The sequence below is a fragment of the Simochromis diagramma genome, unplaced genomic scaffold (genome assembly GCF_900408965.1).
Source record: "Simochromis diagramma unplaced genomic scaffold, fSimDia1.1 OVJJ01000621.1, whole genome shotgun sequence".
NCBI classification, from domain to species: domain Eukaryota; kingdom Metazoa; phylum Chordata; class Actinopteri; order Cichliformes; family Cichlidae; genus Simochromis; species Simochromis diagramma.
The window spans coordinates 77,881-95,790 of record NW_024387452.1 but is presented as its reverse complement, the minus strand read 5'-3'; the positions used below and the strand labels follow the sequence as shown (position 1 = coordinate 95,790).

General features: G+C 41.5%; 1 protein-coding gene and 1 long non-coding RNA gene across 2 annotated transcripts in view; both read right to left on the bottom strand.

Annotated features, from left to right (window-relative positions):
- Window positions 1-14,447, bottom strand: part of LOC120722836 — a 15,128-nt gene extending 681 nt beyond the window's left edge. Inside the window, exons 1-2 of the long non-coding RNA XR_005693611.1 lie at window positions 14,438-14,447; window positions 7,723-7,728 (exon numbers count right to left, since the gene is read on the bottom strand). This is a non-coding gene — a long non-coding RNA (uncharacterized LOC120722836). The remainder of the gene's footprint in view (window positions 1-7,722; window positions 7,729-14,437) is intronic.
- On the bottom strand, window positions 6,788-7,594 carry LOC120722831 (mitogen-activated protein kinase kinase kinase kinase 2-like). Its single transcript, XM_040013977.1, has 4 exons — window positions 7,538-7,594; window positions 7,335-7,458; window positions 7,117-7,175; window positions 6,788-7,032 (listed from the first exon to the last, which is right to left on the bottom strand). Exons 1-4 carry the CDS (start codon window positions 7,563-7,565, stop codon window positions 6,893-6,895), a joined length of 351 nt encoding a protein of 116 aa, XP_039869911.1. The 5' UTR covers window positions 7,566-7,594; the 3' UTR covers window positions 6,788-6,892.
- Window positions 14,448-17,910: the final 3,463 nt, after the last annotated feature.

The following is a 17,910-nucleotide window of genomic DNA, read 5'->3' as shown; positions in this document are numbered from 1 at the left end:
CCCCCCCCCCCCCCCCCCCCTGGCCGTGAGCTCCGCCGGCAGCCAGCTGTGCCAGAGTGACCGAGCCCCAGGCTGAGAGGCCAAAGGCACCCCACCCCCGAAGGAGCCCGAGCGGCCCCAGGCTCCAGGCCCCGACAAGCCGTACCTGGACGCCCATCCCCGGCACAAAGAACCAAATGCACCGATGTCTGAAGGGTCTGCCACTGGCAGGAGTGGTGGGGGGAGATAGGCCTCCATACTTTGGAGGGCTGAGATGTCCCAGAAGGTGGCGTCTGATACCCGACCTGACATATGACACAGACAACAGGCCACACAGATAAAAACATCCATTCCCACCCTATGCTCTCTATGCAGTTACTCAGCAGCACAGTAAGCGCAGAGCCCCTCTGCTAGCCCTAATGTCTCGTGTATTTAAATTGAGAGGTGGGCAACGGCGCCAGGGGTGAGGTGTACACCCTGATGTGTTCTGTCTGGAACATTAAGACCTTCATGCCAGACTGCGACTTTGTGTTTTTATTCAGTCGCCTAACAAAGTGCAGTGGAACGATTTACCCCATCCTGATTCTAAGCATTTTGCATATTTGCCACACTTACGTGTTTCAGACCGTGAAGCAAATTTTTATGATAGATAAAGATGACCAGAGTCAGTGTAAATAAAGCTTTTACATGTATGCTGGGAGGTCGGCAGCTCCCTCCACTGCTTGGCCTCTGTGAAAAACAACTGGGATCCAGCTTCCCTGTGTGCTGAATTATATAAGTGGACACAAATAAATAAATAGATAGAAGGATGGATGATTGTATTTGTGTGTACAATCGTTGAAGTGTAAAAAGGTTGGCCCTCCGTGGTGCCCTAAGCAAAGTTTGATTTTTGGGGCCCTTTTAGTGCCATAATAGTGATTAATGATCACCTACTATAATGTATTTCATTTTCTAATGTTGATGTTGTTGTAATCAAAGTGAAAATGTCATAAAAACAGATAACAATTTGCAACTTCATGAAAAATGTTTTCATTATATTTAAAAAAAAAAAAAAACTAGCAAAACACTCCCCCTGCTGGCCACACAGAGAAACAATAGATAAAACTGAGAGCTGCACAGTTGCGCAGTGTGGTTTACGTCATTCTGTTGTTAGCCTGTTTTACACACTCGGTGGTTTCTATTGACGTGTAAAAAGATCTGAAATCGTAGTAAATTCAGCTGCTATTGTGGGCTGGGGATGATTTACACTAACTAATTACTGATTACTTCCCCCAAAAAGTAATCCCGTTACTTTACTGATTACTTATTTTCAAAAGTAATTAATTACTTAGTTACTTAGTTACTTTTTAAAAACATGATTTACAACCTGAATAGGTGATAAAGTGATAGATCTTTCAGCCCAATTCTACTTTTTCTGCATAATCCATCATACAAAATGTAATCAAATTGAAAAGATCCCTTTTTAAAATTTGTTTTATTAGTTTTAATCTTTTAACTTTATGCATCAAGCAAAAATTTAATTATATGCAACATTCTCTGACTGGAAGAAATTAGTTTAATATTTAAACCTATTTTCTGCACATTCCAGCACATAAAATAAAATATTTTTTGTGTTTACACTCAGTCTTTCAAATAGATGCAAGTAAAACACAGCAGAAAATAAATAAAGTCAAAGACTCAGCGGTCCTTTTGCTCTATTTTCACCTGTAAAGCAGGAGCAGGGTAGGCGGAGGTTTACCCTGGTGCAGGTGAGCCACAGCGGTCAGTGGAAGAATCCGCGAGTTTCTCTGTGAGTTTCCCATTACGTCGTAGCGCACTCGGTGCTTGCTTGGAAGTTTAGGGGTTTTTTTTCGCTGTAAAAAGAAGTTTTCTTCTCACGCACAACGGACGCTAATGTTTTTGTCACTTTATGGAATCAAACTCAAAGTAAGGTCAGTACTTCCACGCTTTAAACGCTGCACGCTCATACTCTCTCCCGCACTCGATATATTATCCATTGTTGATCTGCACACAGCTGTTGTCACGAACGTCGCACTTGCTTACGTCACTGTCATGAGACATTCTCGCAAAAAATCACGGTTTTAGTAACGCAGTAACGCAGCGTTCCTACGGGAAAGTAACGGTAATCTAATTACAGTTTTTGCAATAGTAATCCCTTACTTTACTCGTTACTTGAAAAAAGTAATCGGATTACAAGTAACGTGTTACTGCCCATCTCTGGTCAGGACACAAAAGACTGCGTTTCTAAGCCAGTCGGCACCCGTACCGTAATGTGCATAAGAATAGTGCAACAACATTTTAGGTGCGGCTGGCTTGACTGTGTCGTCCTAAGTGAGGCTCACTTGACCGCGGTCAAATATGGTGCTGGAGAAACAAACTACAGAGAACTTTGTAAAGAGACTATTGAGTGCTTTGGCGATGTAAATGGACTGGTTCTTATATAGTACTCAAAGCACTTTAAAGAACTTGCCTCATTCAGGTGTACGCAAGCACTTTTCTCTGTAAGCACTTTCTGTGTAATGTTCACACACATTCGGAGAGCAACTCTGCGTTGGTATCTTGCCCAGGGATATTTGGCATGCAGACGGGGATTGAAGCACCTTCCTCTACTACCTGAGCAAAGCCACCCCATGTTCGTCTGTGCACAGATTTCTTTCAATACAGTATTATCACAATTGTGCAAAAATACAGGCATGAAAGCTTAAAGTGCGCGATCACAATAAAGGTGACGTTCAGAGACTGACTGAGTGATCTGAGAACTCATCAGCGCTCATCACTGCCTTCACTTACTTGCTGCTATGGGTGCAGGAATAACACAGTTATGCAGTTACTTTCTCAGTCTGCTAGAGCCTCCGCTTGAACGCAAGAACCTTCATTTATCTTCTCAAACGGAATTCAAAATGTTTTTTACAAATTGAAGGATTAAGATATAAATCGCAGAAGCATCGATCCACACATTCAAAGAAGAACAACCCAACAAACTCTTCATAAAACTCCAAGAGATATGAAAATCTTTATTTCTGTCTATTCTGTGTTGTTAATAACATCACATCTTCACATAGTAGCAAAAACATATTAAAAAACATTAATCTCAACATGCATACTGTACTTCAAGTTTCTCTCATGGAAAGGCCAGTGTTACTTTTATAGTATCCTTTCCATAAATATCATAAATATCTTTACCCATGTAGTGGAATTATTTTATTTTTTCATTTTAGTTAACAAGTATAATGTGACCACATTCACTTTTTATCAGGACAAGCTACACCACCACGGTGGTTAGCATACAATAACACTGCCTTGTTCTCAAAGCTTCTTGCTAACTGTACTTTTTTCTGAGATGTTCTCTTTAAGTAAGGATACTGAAAGTGTAAGCAGTGTATACGGTCACATCACGTGCTTAAGGTTGTGTTAGCACTGATAATTCCTTCACAGTTCTTTAAAGATGCTGAAGTCATCATATCAGCTGTAAATGCAGTGCTGCTGCTGTCCTTACGCTACACTTTCAAGCATCACACTTTCTTACTGACCAGTTTATTTCCACTTTTTATGCTCTAGTATGGTGTGACTGAATGAAGTCAGCAAACCAAATTCTGTCCATCTGAGGATGAGAAAAAACTTGCATGAAATGGGAAGAATGAGATGAAGATGGCTCCTATGCTTTAGACGTGGCACTGTTTCTGCCATTGTAAGTACGCTAATGCTTGAAAGATCCATTAAAAGTCTGACACTTCACTCTTCAGCTGGAGCGTCCATCAAGTTTTACATTCCAGGTTTCCTCGTTGGGATTACGACTCAGACGATGATGTGAAAAATTAGTTATTACATTAAACCCATAAAATCAACACTGGCAAAAAAGCCGTGCACTTCACAGAGCAGCTTTCTATGGCCGAGCAGCTCCTGCAGGTGTAAGGTGTAGGTGTCACAGCACTCTGGTCCAAAGAGTTTATGTGCAGCATGCAGACAGAAAATGGCTTTACAGAATATGACTGAATGTTGAGGCACCAAAACACACTCAGCCTGCCCCCTCTGTGCAAATTCCCTGCTGACTCGGCCTCAGGATGTCTAGAGGCAAGAACCAAGCGCACCCAAATGAGCGCATCAGTGATCATGTGCGCATCACGCAGAGGGAGAGTGAGAGACGAAAAGCAGCAGCAGAGCATGGCAGTTGTATCGCAGTTTGTGTGATTCCGTGTGCGTTAATGAGACTGTAAGTGTTATTACCTTTGACAGGTTAACTGGTAGGATAATGGTTATAGTTGTTTGTGTATGTATGTGTGACCTCTGTGTAGTGTCTTCTCTGGTCTGCATTCACAACAAAAAGGCAATGGTTAGAATGCTCTCTTTTTAATGTCGTGGGCAATCAGCACAAAATCTCGCAGGAATCCTCCATTATTCTGAGGATTACCCAGAATCCCCTTGCACTGTGATCGTATAGTGGTAAATTTATACAACCAAAATAGAAAAACTTCAACACCATTAACATTGCATGTTAAATTTCCCAAATGAAAGGAATATAGAAATATATTTTAAAGCTGTACATGAAACAATGTAAATTCTCTAAACAGTGTGGCACAGTCACATACCTGCATTCACAACAAAAAGGCAATGGTTAGAATGCTCTCTTTTTAATGTCGTGGGCAATCAGCACAAAATCTAAACGGGAAAGCAACAACAGAGTTAGCTAACTATGCTCCCATTTTGTTTCCTCTCCTCCCAATAAATAGATCTCACATAAACGTGCACTCAGTTCAACATAAAGACTGGAGAAATGACCCGCAACAAATGATGTATAAACAACAAAAATAATCGGGTCAGACTGTATTACTTTAACAGCCTGCGATATGATTTTTCCTCCCCACGACATTTGCGCATTCCTTACCTCGCAGGAATCCTCCATTATTCTGAGGATTACCCAGAATCCCTTGCCCTTTGTGAATATTGCAGGGTGACTTTTTCGACAGTAGGTGGCGCCAATGTCCCATTTATCGGGATTTTACTTCAACTCTATTTAACTATGTTACATATGTTTAAGCTAAAGTTAGGCCTCAGTACACTGCTACCACGTTAGTAGGTTTATTTAATTATTTAATTAATTAGCACTAAGTTAATACCAGTGGCCAGAATCTCCCCCAATGACTATATCCCGCGGTTAAAGGATTTTTCTGTTGTTTATTGTTTAGTTTAGCTGTTGTTAGCTTGCCACATGCTTGCCTTAGTACTAGCAACTGGGAAGATATGTGCTATTTAGCCAACTTCTGGTCTTACGGCGACCCCTTGTGTACATTGTAAAATATTGCTGCGTCTGAGTAGATGATGTGTTCTGATTGTTGTTTAGTTATCTTTGACCCTGCTAATTATAGTATTACCTGTTTCTGTTTCCAGACAACCATGCTTATAGTCACCGATACCGCACCTGCCACAATTATAAGTGCATATCTGGCTGTATCACAGTTGGATTTATCCTGGCAAGCCCTGCTGTAACCAGTTCTTCTGTGAAGCTTCATTAAAGACAGTGAACTAAACTCCTGGACTGCTGCAGTCTTTCTGACCGAAGACTTAGGCCAGACTTGTATACCCAGCACTTCCAGTATATATATATTCTACACCCTCAGTCTGATCAAGAAGAAAACCTGACTGAGCGCTTCATAACATCAGTATGATGATGTCCCAGAGGCCATGTTCAGGTTATTCTCCCATCCACACTGAGCGGGCGGATCAGTGGAGTCTGCATTAGCTTTAACAGAAAGGTCTGATTTAAGCCGGTAAGCTGAATAGACAAGAAAAGCTAGAAAGCTTTATCAACTATAACCCCAGCGAGGACCTTGACAGGTGTCTTGTGTACAGGTGAAGGCTGGACAGTCAGCAGGATATCTTCCTAACATTTGTCATTCCCAGCATTGAACCGTTTCCTGGCACAGCCTCAGTGAAACAGAGCATCGTTTCCACCCCACAGTTACAGACAGGCTGTGCTTTTCTTTGGTAACACCGTCGAAAGAGAAGCCCCGTGTCCTCTCTCAGTAGCTGCTTTCGTGTCCTGTCAGGATGTACAGGCTGCTCAGTGCTGACGGGTCATCAGTCGGTGTGCTCTGAAGGATGATGTCTCTGCACATTGTCAGCAAATGAGAAGGAGATGAGTTGTAAAGGAGAGCCAGAGAAAGGCAGTACTAACCTAAAGCCAGTGCCTCCACCTGCTTCTACTCCTCCCACCTCTAGTACTAACACCACTCTACTGATACTACAACCACTGTAGTTTGACTTTAATGCTACACACTGGTACAGTACTGGTACACTGGATGCACCCTGGACAGGTCCCAGTCTGTGGCAGGGCTAACACATAGACACAGACAACCATTCGCACACATTCACACCTATGGGCAATTTAGCGTTTCCAATGAACCTGTCCCCTAACTGCACGTCTTTGGACTGATGCCACTTTTCCATAATGTTGTGACACAGGCGTGTTTCTCCAAGCAGCACTGTGTTAGGACTGCAGACAGGCTTAACACAGAGCTCTGTTCTCACAGTACATACATTATCTTCATGAAATGTGCGAGACATTCACAAAAAACCTGTCAATTAGTCTGCTATGTGATCTAATGGTGCATGCTGGTGTTGAACTGTGTGCTGATAACACTGTTCCTGTAGCACAGAAAACACATGGTAACCATTCAGTTACACGAGCTTGGACCCAGAGAAGGTGCTGTTGGTGTTTTTAGACGGCGTTCATACAACGTTTCTTTTAATTAAGTCTCTAAAATCTTGTTGGGCTTGAATAAAAAGTATGCATATGTTATTAAAAAAACAATGCATGCTTCAGATTCTGATATGCTGTCTGTCTACTTTTATGTAATTCAGGTCTAATGGCTGGTTTGCATTGTGGAAATCGGGTTAGAGTTAGAAAGGAAGACATTTATTCAGGTGGCAAGTTCGACATATCTGTACAAACCTTTAGATGCATGAACTTCTGAAGAGGCTCATACCACAAGAGTAAAACCAGGCCAGATGGGACAGCCCCGCACAGAAATGTGCTATCTGTGTATGGGTTTCTTGCTGAAACAGAGAGAGCAGGACTAAGTGTCTGCAGTTGTTCTCCGTGAACAAACAGACTGACCAGAGTAACTCTGCATTGCTTACCTACACTGCACCTCCTACAACCTTTAGTGTCAGGAATCTTTACAGATATGGCAAACTTTCTGTGGCCAACAGAGAATATCCAGGTCAGAACAAGCAGACAAAATTGGGTTTACAGTATCCTCCTTCCTCAAAATCAGGTGGTAGCATCATACATGACATTATTAATACTGCTGCACCTACAGCTCCTGTTTCCCTGTATCTGTGATGGCGTGTCGTACCTGAGACTGATCCACTCAGTGAGGCGGTTGGTGCTGAGCGACAGGCTGCTGTGTTTCTTGTGCAGATGTCCTTTCTGTTCAAACAGAGCTGGCAGGCTGTGCGAGTAAAGCTGGGCCGACTTCCCTGCAGGATGGAGCCTTTTTAGAGCAGCATATTATCGAGTGGACACAATGTTCTCCGTTTGTGTCACGCTGTTTGTTACCTGATATGGACATCAGCACATTGTTCATAACATATAGCCATATACATCGCTGAGGGAGGAGCTGTGGGGAGAGGGAAAAGACAAGCAGTTCACTGAGACTTCAAACATCCAGCTTCAGTCATCAGACTGTTCCAGAAACACCATTTCCTGGTTTTCAGTGCTCCTCCTTTCATCAGGAGCTGCACTCCTTACTCAGGTTTTTCAGGGTGATGCGATTAATGACTTGCACTTTTCTGTTATTACTTGCATTTTTACACAATGCTCTTCTACTCTGACTGACACATTCAACTACCAGCTTGACCGCGCATCACTCTTTTCTACCTCAAAACGACCAGTTACACATGTCTGCATGAATTCTGCACGCACGTTTGCACTACAAGCTGCACACAAACACGTGCACACATCCATGGTTTACTCCAAACCTAACCTTCAGCGCTTTTTAACTTCCAACCCCTTCAGTGGAAACATCGGGAGAAGTTTGCCAGTGTGGGATTATAATATTATTTTATCCCATGTTAGACCCTAATTGAAGATTGTGAATTATTATGTAGTTTTAGTTTGCATTATTCTCCTGAATTAGAAGAAGGTGATAACTATTGCATTTGTTAAACTGCTTTGCATTACATTAGACTGCTGATTTATTGTGAATGAATGATATTGTTTTATGATGCATTATACTGCTGAGTTATAAGAAATACTGTTCGCAGAAAGTCATCGCCTTATTTGTCTGATTAGAAGAGAACAGAACATACTGGAGAGGTTTTCTGCCACATCTCAGCAGGAGCAGATAAACAGATAAACCTTCTTAAAAAGGTGGAAAAACAGAAGTTTATATTTTCGTTGATATTGTGGTAGCACTCTTTCTACACTAGTTGGTGTCTTTAGTTCATAGTAGTTTTCTACCACTTTGATTTTCCAAGTATTACTGCTATTTATTGTGGCGTTGTTGTTGTTATTACTATTTGGTCGTAGCTTAGGCGCTGTGTGAGAGAAAGGATGTGAATGTTTAGGCTTTTATGATTAGGTGGGGGCCACTAGAGGCTATAAGAGTTTGATCAATGCTCCACCATTTTGAGATCTGATGCTGTCTGCATACGGTGTCCATCTCCCACGCGTGTGATCATTAAATCATCGTTTGACTCAACCCGGCCGGACCAGTGTTGTTATTGTGGTTTTTCCTCTTGTATCCATCCCCAATATTTGAATCCGTAACACCATCAAACTCCTTGTTGGAGGGGAGAGGGAGGGGAAACAGGAGGACAAAGGAGGGCGGGAACAACTGAGCTGTAGTGCTTTTTTTTCCAACTGTGCAATATTTGCAAAATTGTTTTATATTCGACCTTTTTTGTGGGGCAAATAATATTGACACCAGTCATTTTGAGTTTTTCTGAAATGATTCTGTTGTTGTCTACAAAATATTTAAAAAAAAAAGCTATAGGGAAATCCTCTGGTTGAAAATCCTGTTTAAAAAAAGCACTTGGGACAATTGTGTTGGTGACAGCTTTTGTTATAATATCAATAATATTTCTATGAATATGGGATACTGTTACATGTTTGCATAGACTTTTGTGGAATATGGAGACACTCCTGGCATTATATGAGCAAAGTGAGACTCATTTTTTAGGGCTGGTGGAGATGAGTGTGAAGATCCAAACAATCCCTGTCAGTGATGGAGAAGCTTTGATGAAAATATTTGGTAAAAAGTTCACCAGCATGAAGGAAATGAAGTTTCAAACTTTCCTTAGGAGGAGCCCAGCACGCCTGCTTAAAGAATAGTAAGTGTGGCGATGTGGATGCTTGCAGCGACTGCTGTATAGAGGCCATCCTGCTACACATGAAACACATCAGAGTCATAATTGTTATTTTAGTCACGTGTTTGTTTATTATCCTTATTGTTTTATCTGGGACTGTTTGCAGACATCTCAGAGAGAGGAGACACCAGCATCTGAACAGAGACTCAAACCAGCAACCTGCAGCTCCCTGCTTGGCTGCTCCAGTTTTCTCCTCACTCATGTTGCCCACCAGTGATTTCTAGCTGCCCACCCACACAGCAGGCTAGAATATGCGCTGAGCCTCAGCACCCAATACTTGGACATGTTTTCTTTATTAAACAATGAACCAGACCCCAAAAAGTAAACAGCTGTTATTGCTAGGCAACGGGAGCAGCATTTGGAGATGCAGCACCTGACATTCCTGACCATGTGGGCGGAGCATGCATGAAATGGAATGTTCAGTAGAACTGTGCAACACAAGCACTTAGTTACAGCATGTTTCATTGTATCCAGACACAGCTAGAGACACATCTACAGCAGCATCTCTGTGCAGGACAAACGACAGCTGACGAAGAAACATCGAAAACTTCACTTCACTCCTCTACAAAACGTTGGTTCCTTTGTTTAAAAGGCCAAAATGAATCAAGGGAGATCGAGAAGAGGATCGGCGAGTGCTTCACCTCACAATACAGTACAGCTGATTCATTTTAAATTTCAAATGATACAGGCTGAAAATGTCAAATTAAAAGAAGAGGCAGAAAAATCAAGAGGAGAAGCTAAAAATTCAAAGTTTGAAACTGAAGTAGTATTGCAGGAATTACTGGATGTGGGTCTCAAACTTAAAGGAGAGAAGATGAGAAAACAACAGGCAGAAAACCAGAATGAAAACATGAAGAAAGAACTGTTGGAAGCTCAAAAAGCATTGGAGGAAGAGAAAAGCACAGCACAAGAAGCCAAAAATAAATATCAAACTGCAAAGAAGGAGGCAGGAAATGTGATGCAGGAATTACAGGAGGTGCAGGAAGCTTTTGAAGAGGAAAAAAGGAAAGTGCAGTTGGCAACACAAGAAGCTGCAAATGTAATGGCTGAAGCTGAAACACTAAGGAAGGAATTACTGCATGTGAAGCAACAACTTGAAGAGGAGAAAGAATGTAAAGACGAGGCAGAAAATGAGATTGAAAATATGAAGAAAGAATTGTTGGAAGCTCAAAAAGTGTTGGAGGAAGAGAAAATTAAAATACAGGAAGCAAAGAAAGAAATGGAAGATACAAAGAGTTACACTCAAAACATGAAGAAGGAACTGATGAAAGTGCAAGAGGAACTTGCAGAAGAGAAAATTGAGTTGAAGGTATTGAAGAAAGAAACGACGGTGACCAAGAAAGGCTGCAAAGATGAACTTAAAGAAATACAAAAGCACAAAAAGGAAGCTAAAGAGCTCCTCAAACACAAAGTGAAACTGGCCAAACAGCAGCTGAAAGAAACATTTAAAGATGCCGAGGAGCAGCTCAACAAAACCTTAAAAGAGCTGAAGGCAAAAGAAAAGCAAGCCGAGGACAGGAGGGGATTCTGGAGCAGACTGCTGAGAAAGAACTGACCCAGCAGCATCTTCCTTGTTTACAAAGAAAGAAAGGAACTGATTACATGTGTCAGCAGAGGCTTTCAGGGTTGTTTAGAATAGAGCTGATAGTCTTAAAGAGAACACGGGGATTATGACAATTTCACACAATGATCTGAGAAAAATATCTGTTTCTCTCATTTTCACTGTATTCTGATCAAATTTCCAACATTCTTTTAACATTTCAAAAGAAACCTGCAATTTGTCTTTCTTCCACTTCCACTCTGCTCTCCTACACTGACGCCTGACTAATGTTCCCTCTAAGCTGCAGGTGTGAGCAATTGCGCACTGCAGGCACGGTCTCTGCTCACAGTACATCTGTGTTGCGCACAAAAAAATCCAGCCTGAATTGAAATTAAAATTAAAACTTTAACAATCCTGTTTTGCAGTGTTAGTCAGTGACTGGCTGCTCCTGTATGGGATCAGAACGATGCCACCTTATCCCATAGTCCAGCCAGTAATGCGATTCACATTCGTATATACGCAGCTAATCAACGTCGTTGACAGGCTATGACAGCGTCCTTATGTGCCGGTGTTTTAGCGAGCAAAGCGGCTGATGAGGAGTGAAGCCACGTTAATGACAACGTGTACAACCATTGGAGATGTGAGCAGGACAGACGGAACAACTGACGGAAAATGTGTGGACTTTCTACCAGTTTTTAAATTGTGTTGATCGGCCACGTAAAACCAGAGTTATGATAAAAATATTTGTAATGTTTGGTTTTCTTCCTGAATACTATCGTTGTTTATATTTACTGCGGGAAGAAACGGTAAAAACGGCGTTTTATAAGGAAAACGCTCGAAAGCCTGTGAGCAAAAATAACAAAAACCCCAAAAACCCTTTCCTATTGGTCGAAAGATGTACCATGTCAACCAATCAAAAAATTCAATTCAAGTCAATTTTATTTGTATAGCGCCAAATCACAACAAAAGTCGCCTCAAGGCGCTTCATAGGTAAAAATGATATTGCAACAGTTGTTTAGGGAGGGGGAAGTTTTAGGAGTGACGGCGTGTTTGAGATGTGAGAGATTTGCCACGTTTAGCACGAATCTTGTGTAGTTAGTGTGTAGTGTAGTCAATACGTTTGTTGTGTGTGTCGGAACAATGAGACGACTGCTGAATGTTACAGGTGTTACAGCAGTGATACATCTGTTGCTGTCAGGCCTGCAGGTATCAGGCTGTTGTTCTCCTTCATCTCAAGTGGACAGAAATTATTTTTGGAGCGGCACAAATAATTTGTGTGGCATCAGATTCTCACTTTGGCTGTGAGAGGTCCCGGGTTCAAATCCTGGACGAGCCCACGTGTTGTCTATAGAGCCTCTCAGCTGCCACATGTTGTTTAGGCTCCATTTGAAAGAATCTCTGCAGCTGCACACATGTTCCCATAGTCCCTCATACAGGGACAGCTAACAGAGCTGATATGAAGGATGTCGTTGGCCTTGTTCTTATTGTTTACCATTTGAATTCTCCAAAAAGTTTTTCTAAGGTAATTATTTGTTATTCATGTTAACAAGATAACACAGAGTTTTATTTTAGACTAAATAAGAGAATTCAATTCAAACTTGTACACAGAACTACTACAATACACAGTTATGTATCATATATTATAAATGTGTAACTCTCTCACACAACATTAATAAGAATATGCATGTGGAAAAACGCACATCAGTTTTACTGATACACAAAAATAAACATCAGTAAACATTAGTACTTCAGTACCACAAAGGAATCTCTTTCAGTGCATTATGCACACATGTAACTTATGTACCAAGTGAAATAAAATATTATAGATGAAAATTATGTGATGATTTTAACTGCAAAATTCAGATTTTAGGGTCAAAATTTGACTTAATTTGTGGTGTAAGGTTTGTGGTTATAAAGCTTGACGCTGTCATGCTCATCTGTATGACTATATGCTCATGCCACTGTGTTGATTGCAGTGGGTGCATGCTTCATGTTGCAGGGTTTTTCTTCAGGTACTCTTTTTTTGTCCGCCATGATCTAAACACATGCACCTCATTGGAAGCTCTAAATAACCCACCTAATTTGGTTCTTAATTTAAAATTAAAAGTGATCATCTGAAAATTAGACGAAAGCTTATTTGTGACAATCTAAGAAACATGTAATTGAAGCTGCTCCTCTTTGCTGTAGGCAGCTTTGAGAGCAGCCACCTGGGCTTCGCTGGAGAGCAGCAGGAGCAGCCTCAGCACCTCACTCCTCCTCGGCCTGCAAGCACACCTCTGCTGTGACCTGGAAAATGCCTAAGGAAGCTTTTCCCTTTTCACTTTGGGTGTAAACGGTCCTGGGTTCAAATCCCTGATGAGCCTGTTTGGTATTTGGGGCTTTGCTGTTGAACTGTTCATGCAAGTCCTGGGCAACTGCAATTTGCTATTTTCAGATGTCATAAAAACTCCCTCAAAAGCCTTCAGCTGATCCAAAATGCTGGAGCAAGAGTACTGGCAGCGCGTAGAAAGAGAGAGCATAACATTCAAGACTCGAAATTTTTTATTTGTCACATGCATAGTCATTAAATTACAAAAAAAACAGTGAACTGCTCCTTTGACTGTACAAAAAAAGACATTATATACAATAAGTAAATAAATTTTGAAAGTCTGGAAATTTTAAATCAAAAATCTGAAAATGTACATTGTGCAAATGGAGTGTTAACGTGTCTTGTGCCATATTAGCACAGCAACGTATTGACAGAGCAGTGCAAGTAAACAAGTGACCAGAGTAATATAAACAGAGTAATTCAACTGAGTGACCAGAGAAGTGTGAACAGATTGATATAAGGTCCTGTTTCAGTCACTTATTGATGCTATGAGGGGAGTGGGGGCATGTTCTGATTTAGGACTCGTATGGCCTGAGGAGAGAAGCTCCTCCAGTCTCTGTTTTGGCCCCGATGGTGTGGAACCTTCTGCCTGATTGCAGAAGTCGAAGCACACTGAACACTGTGAACCCATTAAAAACCAGGCGCCCAAAACGTGTTCCACAGCCCTGGTTAAATGAATCCACCCGAGCAGTCAGGCGTCAGTGTAGGAGAGCAGAGTGGAAGTGGAAGAAAGACAAATTGCAGGTTTCTTTTGAAATGTTAAAAGAATGTTGGAAATTTGATCAGAATACAGTGAAAGTGAGAGAAACAGATATTTTTCTCAGATCATTGTGTTAAATTGTCATAATCCCCGTGTTCTTTAAGACTATCAGCTCTACTCTAAACAACCCTGAAAGCCTCTGCTGACACATGTAATCAGTTCCTTTCTTTCTTTGTAAACAAGGTCGAGTCTGTCAGGTCAGCAATAGTTCTTCCTGCAGACGACCCATCAGTGTTTATTCCATGACTGTAAACATGTTTCCATTTGTCACTTCAGTCTTTACTCTGAAATACAGGAAATGACATCATGGCTCAAAATCTTTGTTGTTAAACCAATTCTTTATTTAACTTTTTTTTTGCTTTATTTAACAAAATACATTCAATAAAAACTTGAGCAACGGGAAACTGATTTTTCATCCAACCACTCCAGAGAATTCCCAGAAGTTAGGAACAGAGCAGCTGTGACATCTGTCTATGTTGTTATGCTCAGCGTCTTTTAGTTTACATTTTGACTGCACAATTGTGAGCTCTTTGTTATGCACAATCACGTAGCACAACATTATATACGACATTATATGCATTATATACCAGGTAGTCCAACTTCAGTAACCCCTCAAACACCACTGCTGTTTAGTTTTCTGTCTTCATTTATGTTGGTAGTGGTAGCAGAGCTGTACGTTTGAATTAGTTTCAAAAATCTCTCAGTCAGAACATGGTATGAAATGTTTAGGTGGAAACTAGCGAGCTAACTTCCTGTTAACTTGTAACTCCATTAAATTTAACAACTTCTGTTTTCATGGATGCCTGGATGTTAAACTTAATTGTTACACCTGGTAAAGCAGCAACGCTGATGATTTTATTAAAGATGAAAGAATTAGACCGTTTTTAACTCTGAGTGTTCGTTTGACTTTGGGACCTGAAGGGAACAGAGTTTTGGACCCAGATTACTCCGTGAAGCTCCTCACCACAGCAGCCGTAATGCTCTGACAATCCATCAAAACATTTTCTAACAGATTTCTGCACACCAGAATCGGTTCGAGGTCAGTAAGCACAACCAGAATTTATACAAAAAGCACACTCTTGATTTTTGAGAAAATTAAAGGATTTTAAGTGTGCCTTATAGTGTAGAAAATACGTTATACAGAAGAAAAGAATATATCGTGATATATATCGTTATGCACGTGCTTCAAATTATACTGCGATATGGATTTTAGGCCACATCGCCCAGCCCTAATACATAGTGTATAAACTCAAAATGCACATTTCACTTAAAAATTAAGATGTGAAAATGTGAACAAATCAACTTCATGGACAGATAGAGCTGGGTGTCATCTGCATAGCAGTGAAAATGTATGCTATGTCTTCTAATGATGCTGCCTAAGGGAAGCATGTATAATGTAAACAGAATTGGTCCCAGCACTGAACCCTGTGGAACTCCATAATTAACCTCAGTGTGTGAAGAGGACTCTCCATTTACATGCACAAACTGGAGTCTATTAGATAGATATGATACAAACCACTGCAGCGCAGTACCTGTAATACCTACAGCATGATCTAATCGCTCTAATAGGATATTATGGTCGACAGTATCGAACGCTGCACTGAGGTCTAGCAGGACAAGCACAGAGTTGAGTCCACTGTCAGAGGCCATAAGAAGATCATTTGTAACCTTCACTAAAGCTGTTTCTGTGCTGTGATGAGCTCTGAAACCTGACTGAAACTCTTCAAATAAGCCATTCCTCTGCAGATGATCTGTTAGCTGTTTGACAACTACTCTTTCAAGGATGTTTGATATAAAGGAAGGTTGGAGATTGGCCTATAATTAGCTAAGACTGCTGGGTCTAGAGATGCTTTTTGAGTAAAGGTTTAACTACAGCCAGCTTGAAGGCCTGTGGTACATAGCCAATTATTAGAGATAGGTTGATCATATTTAAGATCGAAAAATTAATTAATGGCAGGACTTCTTTGAGCAGTTTTGTAGGAATGGGGTCTAAAAGACACGTTGATGGTTTGGAGGAAGTAATTATTGAAGTTAACTCAGAAAGATCAATTGGAGAAAAAGAGTCTAACTTAACATCAATGGTACTAAGAGTAGCTCTAGATAATATTACATCTGTGGGATGATTATTGGTAATTTTTCTCTAATGATAAAAATGTTATTTGTGAAGAAGTTCATGAAGTCATTACTAGTTAACGTTAAAGGGATGGTTGACTCAAAAGAGCTCTGACTGTTTGTCAGCCTGGCTACAGCGCTGAAGAGAAACCTGGGGTTGTTCTTATTTTCTCCAATCAGTGATGAATAGTAAGATGTTCTGGCTTTGCGGAGGGCTTTCTTATAAAGCAACAAACTATTTCTCCAGGCTAAATGATGATCCTCTAGATTTGTGACACGCCATTTCCTCTCCAGATTACGAGTCATCTGCTTTGGGCTACGTGTTTGAGAATTATACCACGGAGTCAGGTACTTCTGACTTGAGGCCTTAGTTTTCACAGGAGCTACAGTATCCAGAGTCGTACATAGTGAGGAGGTAAAATTATTAACAAGATAATCGACCTCTGTAGCGTTCAGATAGCTGCTCTGCTCTGTGTTGGTACAGGGCATTGAAGATGATAACAGTGGGTGGATTATATTCTTAAAGTCTAAAGTGTTGAATTGAACTGAGTATGTCATCTGTTCAAAGCCTCTCCCAGTCAGTGCTGTTCTCTGTGCCTGTCTTACTGTACATGATGTTATTAGCACAAACACTTTAGAGGTGATAATTTAGGACTTCAACAACACAGACTGCAATGTAGTTAAGCGTCTTACAGTTAGTTTTGAATGAACTTAAAAAACAACAGAAGCCAAGATCGGTCTCCTCCTATTTTTTGTGTCACATAAGAAAGAAGCATCAATATCTGATGAGAAGACTTATTAATTTGGCCTTTGACATGGTCTTACTGAGGTGATGAAGTGAAATATGCATCCTTTTTTTGGTAATGTGCTGGAAAAGTTTGAACTTGGACATTGAACGTGCTTACAAAGTGCTTGAATTTGACCCTGAAAAAGGTTTATGAGCCCAGAAAAAGTCAGACTTGGAGTAAAAACCTCTCATAGCAAGTTAATCATTAAAATGATTTGATGCTTTCAGCACAGAATTTAATCACACAGTCAGGACAGCATCTGGTTTACCTTCATCGGTAAACATGCTTATGCAGCGGGGGAGCTGGCCCCAGGGAGGGGTCACTTGCCCCTCCCTTCCTTCCCTCCCCATCTCCAGCTGCCTCCCTCTTCCCGCTCCACCACAATCATCCACACATGCAGGGCCTTGGGGTAAGGGTGTGTCACCAGGGTGCAGGGGAGGCATCCCCCCCTCTGTCCCCTTCTGGCTGCCTGTACCTCAATTTTATCTCACAACTTAGACATTCACATTACTCACACTCTCATAACACATACATATAGGACCTTGGGGGTGGGCACGCTACACGGACTTCAAAAGACCATCAGGATGTACAACCTCACCCCTGGCGTCGTTGCCCACCTCTCAATTTTAAATACACGTAGACACTGAGGGCTATCAGGAGGGGCTATGCGCTTACCTGCTGCTCTCTGGCAGGTAGCTCCATGCCCTCCTGGGTTTTAAATGCACCTTAGAACACACATGCATCAACACTACATATCAGCGGGCGGAGGGAGGTTTGGAGTCTTCTCACACCCCCGTTCTCTACGACCTGCTGGAGCGGGGGGTTGGCCGTCCGATTGGGGTCTGGAATGTGGGGCCTCCCTGCTTCTGCGGAGTCGGGGCGGTCTGCTTCTCCCCACCGCAGGGAAAAGGGTAACACCACCTGGATCTGGGTGAGTTTCCCCCTCCAGGGGCAAGGGTACCTAGACCCGGTTCGTAGAGTACGCTTGGGGAGT